The 16670-nt window shown below is 44.2% G+C and overlaps 1 protein-coding gene across 3 annotated transcripts in view; it reads right to left on the reverse strand.

Moving 5' to 3' along the window:
- The window catches only part of Dpysl3 (dihydropyrimidinase like 3), a 105232-nt gene that overhangs the window by 5470 nt on the left and 83092 nt on the right, over nucleotides 1-16670 (reverse strand). For all 3 annotated transcript variants that reach the window (XM_051201160.1, XM_051201161.1, XM_051201162.1), the window contains exons 7-12: nucleotides 13773-13841; nucleotides 10551-10671; nucleotides 6628-6784; nucleotides 5603-5744; nucleotides 2882-3052; nucleotides 1495-1674 (exon numbers count right to left, since the gene is read on the reverse strand). In XM_051201160.1, coding sequence (XP_051057117.1) covers nucleotides 1495-1674; nucleotides 2882-3052; nucleotides 5603-5744; nucleotides 6628-6784; nucleotides 10551-10671; nucleotides 13773-13841 — 840 coding nt within the window. The remainder of the gene's footprint in view (nucleotides 1-1494; nucleotides 1675-2881; nucleotides 3053-5602; nucleotides 5745-6627; nucleotides 6785-10550; nucleotides 10672-13772; nucleotides 13842-16670) is intronic.

The following is a 16670-nucleotide window of genomic DNA, read 5'->3' on the forward strand; positions in this document are numbered from 1 at the left end:
GACTGTAATTTTGGTACTGTTATGAACCATAATGTGAATATGTATTTTCCAATGATTTTAGGAAACCCCTGTGAAAGGGTTATTCAACTCCCAGGTATTCTAGGATCGGATGACCCTTTGATGATGTTGGGCTTGGGGGAGGGAAATGGCTGAGTGTACACTAAGCTCTGGTGTAGACAGTGATGGTGGCAGCAGAGGGATGAGCAAAGACAGCTAACTGGAAGTAGGAACTCGATAGAAAAGAACTGTACTATCAGGACAGCTGGAGAAAAGTCATCAGGAAGGGTAGGCATCTTAGATGAGGTCGCATATACTGTGGGCATGGGATCCCATGGGAGACCCACCCATGACTTTTCAGGGCTTTTTACATGCCAGGGCTGTGAAGCCCTAAACTTAGAGTCTGTGGTCTGACCCACTGCCCTTTGGCTGTGAACTTGCCTGGGGACTGTGCAGCCAGTCAGCAATAGCAATCAACTATGTGTTCTGTGCTGGGATTATGCCAAGAGCTGGGCTTATAGCTTTGTGAATCATCCTGTGTCCCCCAGAGGCATTTGTGGTCTATGAGATTAACATGGTGAGACCACCCAAGGTGCCAGCACAGCCTGGATGCAAGCTCCATCACATCACCCCCCCCATAGTGTGGCAGTGGGGACATTTATCCCCATAAGCCTGACAGTGAAGATGGTCCAGGATGAGACCTCCTATGGAGCCCTAGCCCTGCCTTCTGTGCAGTGATCACTCATGGGATGAGAAATGCATCAGTGCTCCTCACCCAGTAATACTATAGCTACAGATTTCTTTGGTTCCAGAATCTAAGTCATAATAAAAAGTCTATACTGGGGAAGTTTGACTTTTATTCCCTTTTCTAGTAAAACAAAACTGGTATAGGGAGCTGACACCTCCATCTCAGTCTCAGAGCCTAGTCTAACTTGCCTTTGTAGACGCAAGTTCCAAGAATATCTGGAAGTCAGAGAGAAAGCAGAGGGACTTTGAAAGAAATGGCCTGGTCCTATCTCTACATCAACCCAAATTACTGTGCGTGCGTGTGTGTGTGTGTGTGTGTGTGTGTGTGTGTGTGTGTGTGTACGCGCGCGTGCGTGTTGTCTGTATGTAGTATGGGGGTGAGTGAGAAAGAAAGAAAGTGGGGGGTAGAGAAAGGAGAATTGTGGGCACTTTGTCTAACAGAGCAACCTTGGGCAGGCTGGAAAAGAGATTTAAGGTTTAAGCCTTTGGGAATAACTTTTCTATGAAAATATACTATCATTACATCAAATCCTTCCAATTTTAAACTGAAGTACTATAATAATGTGGAGAAATTATTTGGGGAAACAGAAACACTTTTAGAGGTCTTTCTTGTAGCCTGAGAGTTCTGTGCACCATTTCCTCAGCACCAAACCGCTGCTGTGGCTTTCACTATGAAGGTTACGAAGACTGGTCCTCTCCATCCCAGGGGCCCCAAGCCCTTTTTAACCCCTTGGCCTCATTGGCACTCACCTTCCTCCTGGCTTTAATGCGCTTGTAGACATAGTCAGAGAATGGGCTGCACGGAATGAAACGGCCAGCCCCCTGGGTCACATGCAGGTTGCCATCTTCCAGCATGATCTTTCCCTGGCAAATGACCACCAGAGGTGCCCCACGCAGCTCCATCCCTTCAAAGATGTTGTATTCTGCAACCTAGATTCAGGGAGGAAGACAAAGTGAGGCTGTGGGTATAGGACAAAAAGAAAGAGGAAAGGGGTAATCTTCCATGTTTTGGACCCTGCCTTCAGTATCTCCAGGAACTGAGTCACTAAGTAAAGCCAGGCAAAGTACACACCTGATTGGTTTGATAAGGAACAGGAGACTGACACAGCCTGGATAATGATGCCTGAAGCAAAGCAAAGTGTCTCACTTATACTAAGATCTTTCATTGAAATTCTATTTCTACCACTGCTGGCTGTATTCCAAACTCAACTATCTATAAGAACAAGGGATGCTGATGCATATAGACCCTATGCTGAGAGGTGTGTGGAGTGACACATGGCCCCCTGGCCCTGCCCAACACAAAATCCCAAGACATGATGTGAGTTGTTGTTTAAGCAAAGGTCATTATTACCCAAAATCGGATTTCTGCCTATCTTCCTCACTTGTTCAGTAGGAAGACAGCATTGCAGGGGTTGGGGGCACTGGCTTGGTTCTAGGATTTGAATGTCAGGTCCACCACCGGCTACATAAATTATTTCTGTGCATTTCTAGGAATTAAGCAAAACTACAAAAAGAAGGTAACAGTACCCGCCCAAATGTACCCACTGTTCATGAGATTCATGTAATAGAAAGCAAGGCCTCTTCAAGAATTATTTTTACTACCAAGTACTCAGTACTTCTTTAAGATATTAGACTTGGGTTTCGATCTCCTAGGAGAATGGACGTGAATAATGAAGATATTTAACTTTCTCTTCATTCAAAACAGAAAGTCTATGTGAGCCTCTGCCATCTTGGAAGCATGTAAGAAGGAGCTTCTTCTCTATACCTCTAACCCTGAGTGGCCTGGAAGGGCAGAGCCCCTCAGCTGATTTCTTCCCTCAGAAAAACAGGAGAATGATATAAACAGTTAAAGGTTTTCTTACATAAAACTCAAGGCAAACTGGCCTGTGAGAGAACGTGCCTCTTATACCAGCACTTGGGAGGCAAACATAGGGTTATCAACAATTCAAATTTGAAGCTGCCTGAGCAGGAGACCTTGCTTTCAAAACCACAAAGAATACAAAGACAAAACAAAAAAGCTTTTCAGGCTAGATGACTATTGCAGTCCATCCTGGTCTCTGAGACTGGACCACCCCATGAGCTTATCCCTCCAAGTCAGCTCTGTACACATTCTCCATCCCACCAGCCAATGCCTCACCGACTGATGGTTCTTGGCAGAGACGATCTTCACAGCATCTGCATCCCAGATGACCAGGTCGCTGTCAGAGCCCACAGCTATTCTCCCCTTGCGTGGGTACAGGTTGAATATCTTGGCAGCATTGGTGCTTGTCACAGCCACAAACTGATTTTCATCCATCTTGCCCGTGGCCTGTTGAAATACAGAGATTGCATGTCTGTGCCTGTCTCCAGGTCTGTAGCAGCTCTATCAGGGCAAGGCTTCTGAGCTCAGAGAAAAAGGACCACAAAGGTCCAGGAGTCCAAAGGTACTGTGCACAGATTCCATCTATCCAGCAAGCTGGGAGGGGTCGGGGTCAGCCGGCTAGTCTGAACTCCACAGGGAAAATGTAGAAGCATGCTACTGAACATAGACGTGACTTCTCCTGAAGAATACATTTTTCCTAGCTGTGTACATATAGTTTACTTGCATTTACATCTAATAATTCCAAAAAAAAAAAGAGCAGAATTTACAGTAACAAATTGTGAGTGTGAGCTCATTCTTCAGGTACATGTACATATTTGTATGTTCAAAAGATGGATGTTCAGAGTCTTACAGCTGGTGACAGTGTATAGGCCTGTGTTAAAGAATTAGGTCTTTTTTCAGGTATATGTTTGTCTGAGGTTTCTGGGTTTCTGGGAATTGGCATGTTGCCAATTCAAAAACTAAAGTTAAGTCCTGCTAAAGAATGGGGGTATGTTCTGAGACATGTGCGAGTGGCGACCATCACAGAGTTCTCTTACACAGGAAGTCATCTATGATATCACTAGGGGACCAGTTACGGACTTCATATGGACAGGAATATTTGCATACAGCATATATAAGCCTTATATTAATCTTAAACAAATTCAGATAGGATCTGTAAAGGTATTACATTATGGGAGTGACCAACCAATGACTGCTCCAGCCTGAGACCCACACCACGAGAGTGAGCCCACCCATGACACTTCCTGGAGTGCCAGGACCCAGAAGCTATTTGGCCCAGAGACCTAGAATAGAACAAAACACAACCAGAGGGGGAAAAATCAATGTAATGATGCCTAATAATATTTTGCTATACTCAGATATTGGTGCCTAGCCCAATTGTCATCAGAGAGGCTTCATTCAGCAACTGATGGAAACAGATGCAGAGATCCACAGCCAAACATACCAAGCTCTGGGAATCCTGCTGAAGAGGGGGAGTAAGTATTGTAGGAGCCAGAGGGGTCAAGGACATTACAAGAAAACACACAGAACCAACTAACCTGGACCCATTGGGCTCACAGAGACTGAACCACCAACCAGGGAGCCTGAAAGGAACAGACTTGGGTCCTCTGCATATGTGTTACAGCTGTCTAGCATGGTCTTCCCGTGGGACTCCTAACAGTGGGAGCAGGGGCTGTCTTTGACTCTTCTGCTGGCTTTTGGGGCCCTTATCCTCATACTGGGTCACCTCATCCAGTCTTAATATGATGGGAAGTCCTACTGCAACTTGATAAGCCATGCTATGCTGATATCCACTGGAGTGGGTTAGAGGGGTGCAGAGGGAAGGTGGGAAAAGGGGCTAGGAGGAGAGAAGGGAAACTGTGGTCAGGGTGTAAAATAAATATTTAAAAAAAATAGACAAAATCCAACCATGTGAGAAGAGACAGAAAGGTTTTACTTTCTCTTTTCATGAAACAAAGGCTAAGTGTAGAAAGAATTGGTTTTCAAACTCAGCCTTAAGATTATGCACTGGGTGGTTTTGTACGTCAACTTGACACGAGTTAGAACCTTCAGAGAAATGAGCCTCAGCTGAGGAAATGCTGCAACAAGATCCAGCTGTAAGGTATTTTCTCATTTAGTGATCAATGGGGGAGGGCCCAGCCCATGGTGGGTGGTGCCATCCCTGGGCTGCTGGTCCTGGGTTTTATAAGAAAGTAGACTGAGTAAGACGTGGGAAGCAAGTCAGTAAGCAGCCTCCCTTCATGGCCTCTGCATCAGCTCTTGCCTCCAGGATCCTGCCATGTTTTAATTCCTGTCCTGACTTCCTTCAGTGATGAAGAACAATGCCAAATAAGCCCTTTCCTTCCCAGCTGCTTTTTTTGTCTTAATGTTTTTTTCAAGCAATAGAAACCCTGACTAAGATGGCTTCCTAGAAGTCAAGAACAAGAGTCTGGTCGGGTTTCCCATGTAGATGAATGAGGTGTTAGTTCAGAGACACTATTGGCATTACACATGGGGGGGGGGGGAGGAACTGTACAATGTGTTTTTTTTTTTTTTTTTTTTTTTTAATGTTTTACTAAAATCTTTGGGAGTGCTTCTTGGCCAAGAGACACTGAGAGTCTATTTCTTATGTAGCCTGGTGGTGTTCTAACACCCTCAGTGTGGGAAGCTTTTGGTGTGACTTGGTGTCTTTAGGCATAGATGTCATATCAAAGCATATTTAACCCTTTCAATGTTAGTTATAAAGTTCTTCAAACACAAAGAATGGATGCACTGTTATCTTAAGCACAGATCATTCATGTGAGCAGACAAAGGAATTGTATGTATTGAGTTCTAACCCTCAGGAGCTACCTGGATCCATGGACATTTTAGCATGCCTAAACCTCATCTTCACCATGTGCATCCTCTCTAGGGCACTGCCCTGAGGGAAGTGTCTTAGCTTGATTGGTGCCTGGGGCTTTGGTTTGGTCATTTGCTTTTAGCCTAGGTCACCCTCCCTTGACTACCTTAGTCCCTTACCACAGCCTTGTCCCAGATGACAGACATACGCTCCTCCACACCATTGGTGCCCTCAGGGATAGCTGTGAAGTTGTCCTTCCCGATGGCTTTCTGGGCAGTGCTGAAGGTACAGTGGGCACTTCCAGAGAGCTGCAGATCACCACTGGAAAAGGAGAAAGTGTTACATGACTAAGAGAGACAGCTTGAGAACACTGGAGACAGAATCATGTCCAGTTTGAAGTCCCTCTGTCACTTACTAAGCTGTCTGAGTGAGCCTGGATAATTTCCTCCCTCTCTGGGCTCAGTTAAGCATCCAGAAAGCAAGGAAGTAGAATTAGATCATGCCTTCTGTGACAAATAACAAATAATTCAACGAGGGCTGGAAAGATGAGTCAGAGGTTATTAGCACTTGCTGCTGCTGCTGGTGCTCGAAAGGATCACATTTGGTTCTCAGAGGCCATATCAGGTGACTTGCAATTGGCTCACCCCAATTCTATGCTATCCTATGCCTCCTTCTGGCCTCTGCAGGCAACTTCACATGAGGTACACATAAAGACAAGCAGGCAAGCATTTGCATGTAGGCGTGCATGCTGGTACACACACGCACACACACACACACAGACACTCACACACACTTGTAAAAATATAAGGACTCAAATGACTAGTAGCTTGATTTTGAGTCTCTCTGAAATTATTGGCTAAGTGTCATCATGACAAATGTTTTGAGTTCTGACAAATAACTTTAAGAGCTTTGAGCATAAGTTGCTTAATCTGGAAAAATAGTAATAATAGTACCTCACTCATGAAGTTGTTAAGAGGGACAAGGGTGAGCACAAGCTTGGCACATAACAGTTATCAACTGCTAGGACCATTATTCACATTGGAGCTGTGTCATCAATTGAACTGTAGTGTAGTAGAACCAGTTTTCTGTACTCAAGACTGTGGAAGAATTTGCTGCTGGAGAGTCTCAGCTGCAATCTAGACCACACTCCTGCAGCCCCCATCCCAGATGACTCTACAGAACACACGGTAATTCCTGCACCAACCTGGCCAGCAAGGAGTTGATGTAGTCAGGTGTGGTTGGGTCAGGGCTCAGTGGTGGGGATGTCACAAATGCAGCTGCCTTGGCCCAGTTCTTACTCCAGTAATGGGTCCCATCTATTCCGAGGCTGGCCGTGATGGGTTCACCAAAGACCACATTTCCTGGAAGGAGTGGATGTCAGGTTTGCAAGAAATATATACGCCTCCAGTACAGCTTATCTAATTAGAATTTTAAACTCTCCAGGCATTGTCTCTGGAATGAGGCAACCCTGGGATTCGAGTTTCTATTCATAGCTTTTTAAATCTGTATTTCTATGAAATGTGAACAAATTGGTATTCAATAAATAAGAAGAAGCCACTAGTTGTAAGGTGTGGCAGTAAACCTCACAGTCTGAAAGCAATTTTAAATTTGACTGGAAGAAAATAAAACTATATACTAATCACACAGATAATAAGAACCATGCTGATTTTGAAACACTAAAATGTCAAAGCAGTCTGTCCTAGAACTGACGATATGGGATGCTGTTTACTTCCCAGACATGTGAGAGGGCTTAGCATACAGGAAGGGCTTGCCACATGGTAGATGCTCAATAAATGCTAACTACGTGTGTGTGTGTGTGTGTGTGTGTGTGTGTGTGTATGTATGTGTGTGTGTGTTTTGTATGTGAGTACAAGTCATTTTGGAAGGTATTTATGCATCTGTACACATGGGTGTAGAGGCCAGAAGTCACTGCTGGGTGCCTTTCTCCATTGTCCTCCATCTTATTTTTTGGAGCAGGGTCTCTCACTGAATTGGCAGCTCAGCGACTGGACAAGATTAACCGACCAGCAAGTTCCAGGGGTCCTCTTGTCTTCATCATCCCAGAGCATATGCCTATAAGAGCAGACCACCATGCCAGCTTGTTGCTCAGTCCTCATGCTTATAAGGCAGACTTAACAACTGAGTCCACTCCCCCATACTAATTTCTTTCCTGTTTACACTTTCCCATTGTGGAGGCCTAAAGTCCTGAGTGTGCTCCACGTTGCTGGGAACTTCTGCTACAAGGTCATTTGTTTTTAAATTATTGTTTCCTTAGGCTATGCATTTATCACTATGACAAACAGTGTCTTGGAGACCCAGAATTAAGATGGAGCTGGCCACTGGATGCTGTAATGATCTTGTATTGAATGTTTTTTTTTAAGTGATAGTGATTCAGAAGGAAATGATTCTCCCCAAAGCTGGTAGGGTCCCTCGTTTCTCTGCATCAGGGTCTTCAGACAGGATATGCTGATAAGCCTTGGGCATCTTTAACCTTCATCTTTTTCTGCCTTCTGCCATCAGAGTTTGCACAATCATGTTCTAGGGGCTTTCACGGGTGAGGGTATAAAGAGATTTGGCCTCATTTCAATTTCAACCAATTGGTAAGGATATCCTGGAATACTACATAAGAGGAGAATTCTATCAATGCTTCTAGTTTCACTAGAAAGTATCCATGATTGATTAGTGATGTCTACCAGGAAAAAAAAAAAAAAGAAAGAAAAAGAAAAAGGAGGAGGAGAAGAGGAGAAGAAGAAGAAAATGTCAATAGTTCACATGTGCATCCCTGCCTTAAGGGATGGTGTTAACAAAGATTGACAAAAATATAGGACTGGGAAGAAATGGGGAAGTAAAATTCAAGGAAAGCAGCTATTACCAGAAACACATCCTTAAGAGAGGACCAACTGTCCCTTGGGACTACTTTTAGGAGATGTTGAAGAAACTAAAGTTCTCTATTATATCTGAGTTTGAAAACTGAACTGACCACCCAATTCCATCAATTTCTTCATTCAAAGCAGGGTGATAATAATGCCCCCATCACATGCCTCAGAGCTAAGAACTCTGCATTTAGAATATTAATTTCAGCATTTCATCGTATTGCGCTCTCTCTGTGTGTGTGTGTGTGTGTGTGTGTGTGTGTGTGCATGCGTGAGTGTGTGTGTGTGTGTGTGAGAGAGAGAGAGAGAGAGAGAGCTTCTACATAAGTGCTTTTTGCACAGAGAGACAACCCCTTGCCCAGCTTTGAGCTGTAACTTTTTAAGATTAGTTAGAGCATCAGAGTTCTTAAAGAGCACTGGTGATGGGTCATGAGATTCCTTGTGACTTGAACAGCAAAAGATTCAGGAGGAAGGAATAAACCCATACTCCATCTTCCTGCTGGAGGTCCTCTGGATTCTCCCTGAGAATTGCTGTCCAAAAGATGTTCCCAGCTTCAGTATCCCCAGCCCGTTTTGTCACCGAGTTAGAGTTACACATCCTCTTCACCTTGTAGCTTTGTGAGTTCTCCTTCCCAGAAAATCACAAGCCAGAGGGGTAATGGAAACAAGTTTCTACCATGAATATGAAGGGCAGCATACCCATGGAAACAATCCATCCTCAGGGTTCCCCTGGTTACTCTGAGAATAGAGGTTAGGTAGGGCACGAACACCAGCAGAGGGCGTGAGCAGTGACATGGGTGGTTCGGGCTGGGTGGTGGATGTGTTGGCCTCTCCTTTTCCTTTTCCCCACTCCTCCCCACCCCACTTCTAGTAAGGAGAGTTTGACAGCTCTCCTGGTTCTCCTGAACGCCTCTCAGTCACCAAAGTAGGTATCATTAACTGCTGAGAGACAAAAACAAACAAACAAACAAAAACAACAGTTTACCATGATCATGGAGAAGTGGAAAACAACCCAGAATCTGACAGATAGGAAGACATCTGGACCCCTAGAAAGAATCCTCTCCTAGAGAAAGGGGGCCATCATTCTCCAGAAAGCAAGAGAGTTGAAAAACACTGCCAGAAGTCAGCTGGGCTAATCTTAAGCCCCTAGTAACCCCCACATGGAAGTTCCACAGGATCACTTAGCTGATGAATCACTCATCTTAGGGCTCTCTGCTAAAAGATGAGCATCAGCACCTAGCAACAGCAAATACATGATTATTTCACAATCACAGCCCACATCCCCGGCTTCTCAATGGTACTGTTTATGTGTACAGCTTCACATCAGAGCCCATGAGCCTATCACTAAGGACAAGATACAAAACTCAAACAGAAAGCTTTGCAATGGGACTCAAGACACTGCAATCCTCAGGTAACAGTAGCGGACAGCACAACAGAGGGCAGAAAAGGCAATGAAGACAGAGTGGTGAAGACTACAGTGTAAAGGCCTTGACCGCACTCCTTTCTAAGTTAACTTGTGCTGACCTGTGTGATCATGTGACCCAACCTCAGCCTGGTGATGAGCTGTCTTTGGGGCATGCTTTGTTTCAGGGGTGTACACAGACCCCAGACAAGATAATTACAATATGCTTAGGCACTTGCTTGAGCCATTTCTTCATTGAATCCTTCACCAGGACTTGAGGACAAAAGATCCTGTCCCAACCTTACACTATCCGCCCCCCATATCATCTACTCCTGTCACTCTTAATACTTTTCATAAAACCACCAGGGAGAAAGGGAACCCAGAAAACAGTATTAACAGTACCAAGTAAACAGTGAGAGCTATAGAGTACCAATGCTGTAGCTGAAACCTCTAAGCTAATCACTCCCATTTACTACCAATACTTTGCTTTTTCAGTTGCTTGTTGAAGCCAATTTCACCTGGATCTTTGACTTCTACACTTAGCATAATATTGGTCGCTGTGTCTGTTTATAAAGATCAGATAATTCAAACTGACACTGGACAGATGGAAAATGAGTCGGGGGTGTATCAAGTCTCAGAGAAATGAATTCATGCTGTTACCGTGGGCAAATTATTTAACCTTTTTTAACCTCAGTTTGCTTATATACCAGATGGGAGAAACCTCAGAATTCCAGTTGTAGACTGGAGCAAGGCAAGGAACAGAAAAGGTGCCATTTCTATTACCGTGGACAGCCAGGAAGGGAGGGGAGGGGGCCTGTGGTGCAGTAGGAGGTTTGAGATCCCACCAATTACCTTTCTTCCTGGCTTGTGAGATGAGATCAGCCGCGCTCTTACTCATGACCTTGGTGACATAGAGGGGGCAGTTAGTCTGGCTGGCGATGGTAATGGCACGGAACACAGCCTCAGCTTCCAGCTACAAAGAGAAAAAAAAAAAAGTATCCAGCAGTCAGTAAGACCATGAGCCTCTCACCCTGCCTCTTCAAAAGGTGGTGATACAGTGCTGGGTAGAGGCTAAGAGACACCAGAAGGATCTGAAATTACACGGCCTGCATCTGCATCGAGGATGCGCAACTTCATCCCTTGTGTTACTTCCCTGGGCAACGCAGAGCCTCCACTGTCTCTCAACAGAGAAACATGGAGAATAGCACAGGGCCTCTCTCCCCTCCCCAAATGGAAGTCTCTGCTCCCCAATCAGAATCTCTGGGGAAACACAAGCACATCAGCAGGGCTAGAATCTCCAGTGAAGACAATCGGGCACCCAAGGACTGTAGTGAGGTAGTCCTTCTGTAGCACTGACCACGCCCATTGGGGGGTGGAGCGATGGGCGGAGGTGACCTGAGGAAGGAGGTCGGAGGGGGCCAGGAAGGCGCTCTCTTTCTGGCGTGACTCGGACAGGAGAGGATCGGGTTGAATTTCCTGGTGTTCATCTGTCTAGGTTGTAAGTTATTTCTCCCTGAATAAACATCTATTCGGCCTATTTGTTTATCCTGACCCTTATTTACCGCAATAAAGGACATCCAGCCCTTTCCTGCCGCAATGGGCTCAGCAAAGGGTTAGTGTTAGGAACGATTTCTTATGCAAATAATTCCCAAGCCAAGCTCCGCAGCACAAACACTGTTCTCATTGCTGACCTTTTTCAACCTACTCCAACACAGAATTCATGTTTTCAAATATGCCAACTAACCCAGCTGCACTTACTTCACAAAAAGCAATGGTTTTCCCCACATTTGATGAGCCAAGCAGGATCTGAGAGCTCAGGCTCCCTTGGGTGGATGGAGAGTGAATCCTGGTTCTGCTATGTACAAGCCGGGTAACCTTAAGTATATGACACAACCCCAAGTGCAGCTGCCTTCCTGTCTGAGTGGGAGTAACAGAGAGTCCTGGAACCTAGGGCTGTTGGAAGGATTAAATCATTAATCCTTTTGAGAAATGAGTGCCTGGAACAGTGGTTATTGCTGTGATTGTTGATCACAGTTTCTGACGAATGTGAAGTTAGCTATTGCCCAAACCCTGAGCAAGTCCTGTTGGGCCTGGAGTGGAGACATTGGTGATTTCTCATTGAATCATCAGCCATTCCTTCTCATATGCATATGACTTTCTGGGTTAGCTGGCACAGACGGACACTTAAAAAAGTAGGCTCTAAATAGCTTACAGATGTCTAGTGGCTGCATAATGCAAACCAGTCCCTTCATGATGATTGTGGTTCAGTCGGTTTGACAGACTGGGCTGGCTGACTGGCATCCTCCAGAAGGCTCCTGGGTACAGGTGAAGCCCTCTGAAGTACCCAGACACTGCACCCTGGAGATCATGCTCTGTGGCTCTGGCTGTCTTTTCTGAACAGCATCACTTGAGACTGAGCTTTGAAGTGGAGAGCAGCTGGCTTTTCCTGCGCTCACCCCTCCCCCACGCTCCTCCATACCTTTGCTGACCACTCCAGCAACCCCATGACCTCAGTCCTGGCCCCTTGTTTGGATCTCATTCCCAGCACTGCAGGGTTTGTGGCACTCTGGCGACAGGACTATCTTTGGAAGGTTACATCACATTTCTGTTTTACTCAGGAGAGCTTCTAGAGTTGTAGAGATTTACAGCTAAGTGGCCTTCTTACTAAAAAGGAGATGGGACCAGGAAAGGTTGAGGTAGTGGGGGCAGAGTGAGGTTGAAAAAACAAACCAAGGAACAAAAATAGACTTTGCTGTGAAATCCCCTGGCTGCATCTAAAGAAGTCTGTCTTGCCAGCACATCCCTCCAGTGACCAGCAGTTATAGTTTCACAGTGTTGACCATTATGGCCAGCTGACACTATATAAGTGATTTTCCAGTTCTTTAAACACAGGCCTATGGCTTACTTTCCCTAAATGTCAGGTTCTTTACCACACAACGCTACTACCTGTCACCTGGCGGGTGGCAGCAAGAGCAACTGAGACAATGTACACAGTTAGCACTGCCAAAAATAAGTGTCCCTTAGAAAGGGCCTGGAGTTATTAGGGCCCAGATTTTTTTCAGGAATGCCATGTGTGGCTGGAATGTCAATCATTAATTTTAATTATAATTTAATTCATCATTAAACATAACATTGTATCAACTGGAAACCTCTAGGAACCTGGCCATGTTCTATCTCCATCTTGATGGCCTGATACAAGTATATTCAGCTTATGAAGATATATAGTCTCCTTGTAATAGGAAATTTTCTCTATATTTGTATTACATTTAGGGTTTTTTTGTTTGTTTGTTTTTGTTTTTGTTTTTTTCCAGGCTCTAGAATGGATGAGGAAAGAACAAAATCTTTAAGTTCTGGCTCTTCTGTGGAGTTTGGCATAACAGGATTAGCTTCACTGATGGGAGGAGCTCTGGGAACACGCAAGGTCAGAACCACCTAGCGTTCAGATTGGTGGGCGATTAATTTCAAGGTCTGAGCCCTGTGCTGACAGGAGAAATAACTGACATAACAGATAGAAATTAGCCACCAGTCACCTTTTATTGGTTCTGCAGATGCACAGCCTCAATCATTTCATGAGTGAAAATCAATCATTTCCTGACCACAATCATCACTTTATTCAAATCAATAGATATAACGCCTAGAAAAAGTCTACTCAACCTCCTATCCACATTATGTTTTGCAAGGCTCAAGACAATATGAGAGAGTGCATAAGCATGTCCCCAGTATTCATGATGATTAGCAAAGAATTATACATTTAGCACTCCTCTTGAAGGCCCATGGAGTGTCCTGCACCTGAAGGTCTGAGGTGAGCATTTCCCATACATTCCTTTCTAGTCAGAAGAGGTCTTTGGGAGAGGTCTTCCAACAGTGCTAGCTGTTAGACAGCTCTTAAATTCTATCACCTTCTAGCCATGCTCATGCCTACCATGTATGTGGATGTGGCTCAGGAAATCAGAGCCAAACAGAAACACTCCAGAAGTAAAGTGAATGTCAGGCTAGGACTGTGACAGTTTCAACTCTCACTGCCATCTTGGCTTTTCCCTGTATGACCCTTCTGCTCTACTCCATGAAACCCACCTCTTCTGGTCTGCTCAGAACGTGGCCTTCAGGACCAGTTATCCCCATTTCCAACATTCGAGCCTGCTCCTAAAATTAAAAAAAAATATATATATTATTATTTTTTTTTTTTAAAGAGAAAGTTCTTTGATGATCACAGCCAAGATTTGGGAAAATTACATCTGTGAGCTCTGGGCTGAGATGCACTCAGAGGGGAAAGAATAAAATGTATACGTTGGACAAATATATGATTCCACATTTGCAGTTGTAAATTGAATCTTTAAAAAGCTTACTGGCTTAATTTTATTAAAAGGGAGATAGCTTATGAGTGTTCCTGTTTTGTCTACATGACCAGTAAAATCTCACTTACTGGTCTCTTTCAGACCCAGTTTCCTGCAAACATCCCCTAGCCTCACCATTTGGCTGATTCAATCTTGACTTTAACTGTTTCTAGTCAATAAAAGGTGTTGACATCTGCTCCAGGCTATGCTCTGGGCTAAGTACCTGGATCAAGGCAGTGGAATTTACAGTTTAGGGCCAGATCCCCCAGCATGTGGTCCCTGGCCATCTCTAACAGGTTCTTCTGGGATGCTTTATTTCAGGTGCAGATTTCCAATCCAATTGTGGCCCAATGAGAAGCTACAGTGTCAAGTTCCAACAACTCATGTTTTAGTGACAGCCTCTAAGTTTGTTATTTTAAATCCACCGGGTACATGAATGGATGCTGAATTCAACCAAACAAAGCTGCGCCTCTTGACAGCATTACTTGAGTTACTATTTGGTAAAATTCTATGTACATTATAGTGAGACAGAAAGGCATGCTTCTTATGGAAGACTCTAATTATCCTCACACTGAAGAACAACTTTTACAGAGAAGCAAATGGGTACAATTAGGGGTAGCAGAAACCCTAGGCTATTTTCTACAGTTGTACCCTGAAATTATTAAGGCTAGTTCCTAAGAACCTCTGTTCCAGTGATCCCAGCCTAATGGCCTGGGAGATTCTGGTAATTAAGGGGAGATCAGTTGGGCCAAGGCTATCTCATCTTTTAACCATGAGGAAGAGTTAGCACAAAAGGATTCCTATCAGCTGGAAAGACGCCGTTTTTGTTGGTAGTAATTCAGATTAAGAGGAAAGATAAAATGCTCATAGGTAGTGGTTAAGCTTCATGGTCTGTCTTCCTTGGTCAGCTTGATTGGATTTGTTACACCACCTAGGGACTAGATTGGTGAGGCATACTTCCGGGTGTGTCTCAAGATTATCTGAGTGTGGGATGAATCATTCCAAGGTTGGCTTGGAATCCAGACAGACTAAAAACCCAGACTTTAACCTGAGCACTTGGGAGACAGAGGCAGGGAAATCTCTTGAGTTTGAGGCCAACCTGGTTTGCAAAGTGAGTTCCAGGACAACCAAGGATATACAAGAAACCCTGTCTCAAATAAATAAATAAATAAATGGAGGGGCAGGAAAAGGCAGCACTATATCACATAGATAGTAAATTCTCTAAAACCTTCATAGGCTTATTAATCGTTCCAACCACACCCTTTTTTATCTTCTGGCCATTCTCATTGATTGAATTCTAGACATATTTTCTTTCAAACTCCAGTAAGAGTCCTCCCCAATGAGGATAAAGGCTAAGATTTATAACTAAATATCTTCTGCTTTATATCCTTATATGACCTCTATTGCTCATATGTGTTAATGTAGGGTGCATCCAGCTTACCAAGGTCACTGGAAACACACTGCTTCTAAGTGTATATGACAGCAATGACTTTATTATACTGGCCATAGCACAGCTGTGGCTTGCTCCAATGAGGAAATGGGCCTTGCTTTGTTTTGAATGCAGACAGTTTCTTTTTTTTTTAAATGTATTTATTTTAATCAAAATATGATTACATTATTTCTCCTCTTTACTTTCTTCCTTCCAACCCCTCCCATATACCCACACCTCCTTCCCTTCCAAATCCATGGCCCCTTGATCTCTCTTTAGTTACATTTGCTACATATATAGAAGTACAAAAATCTTGCATATACAAATTTCAGGGTTAACTACTTGGCATTGGATAACCAGTTAGGGACTTATCCTGGGAAGACTAATTCTCCTCCCTTCCCTTCCTCCCCTGTCTCGAGGTCACTGGTTGACTGTAGTTCTTTGCCTAGAGTTGAGCACCCATGAAAGTTTGCCCCTCTGAGTTATCACTGTGTCAATGTTCAGGTCCTTTTTGGCAGTCATAATGTGGTGATATCATACAAGAAGTTTCTCGATCATTTCTGGGAGACATAATCTCATAGCAGACCTCCTCCTGCGATGGTTCTTACAATCCTTCTGACTCCTCATGTTCCTTGAATTTGGAGTACAGGAGCTGTGTTGTAGGTGCATCCACCAAGGCATCAGTCCTCCATTTGTGACCATGTGTGGTTGTCTGTGACAGTCTATGTCTACAGCAAAGGGGAGCTTCTTTCACTGAAAGAGTTGGAGCTACATTACTCTGTGAGCATAGGACATTTCTCAAATGCATAATTTAAGAAAGCCCAGCCTAGTTTGGAATTGGAAAGACCTGAAAATTGTCCTTGTTTATACACAAAGGAGGTTTTTATTTTGCTCTTGCTTTTGCAGTATAGCCTGTAACTCTGAGGCATGCAGCTGCCTTCATTTAGATGACGTGATACAATCTTCAGCTAAAGCTGAATCCAATAACTACACACCAGAAACTCATCCAAATGGAACAATGCCCCAGTTCTTTCTCCTGATGTAGAACAGATCTTCCCAAGGTCAGGAAAGAGTGGGATGAAGACTAGCCAGGGAGCATCTGCACTGAGGAGCCACAAGGGGAAAGGAATCAAACAGTGGTGCTTTGACTTGGAGCCCTGTCATAGCTATGGGCCTAAAATAGAAGCAGGAATTTGGATTTCATCACAG

Source organism: Phodopus roborovskii, unplaced genomic scaffold (assembly GCF_943737965.1).
Source record: "Phodopus roborovskii unplaced genomic scaffold, PHOROB, whole genome shotgun sequence".
Taxonomy (NCBI): domain Eukaryota; kingdom Metazoa; phylum Chordata; class Mammalia; order Rodentia; family Cricetidae; genus Phodopus; species Phodopus roborovskii.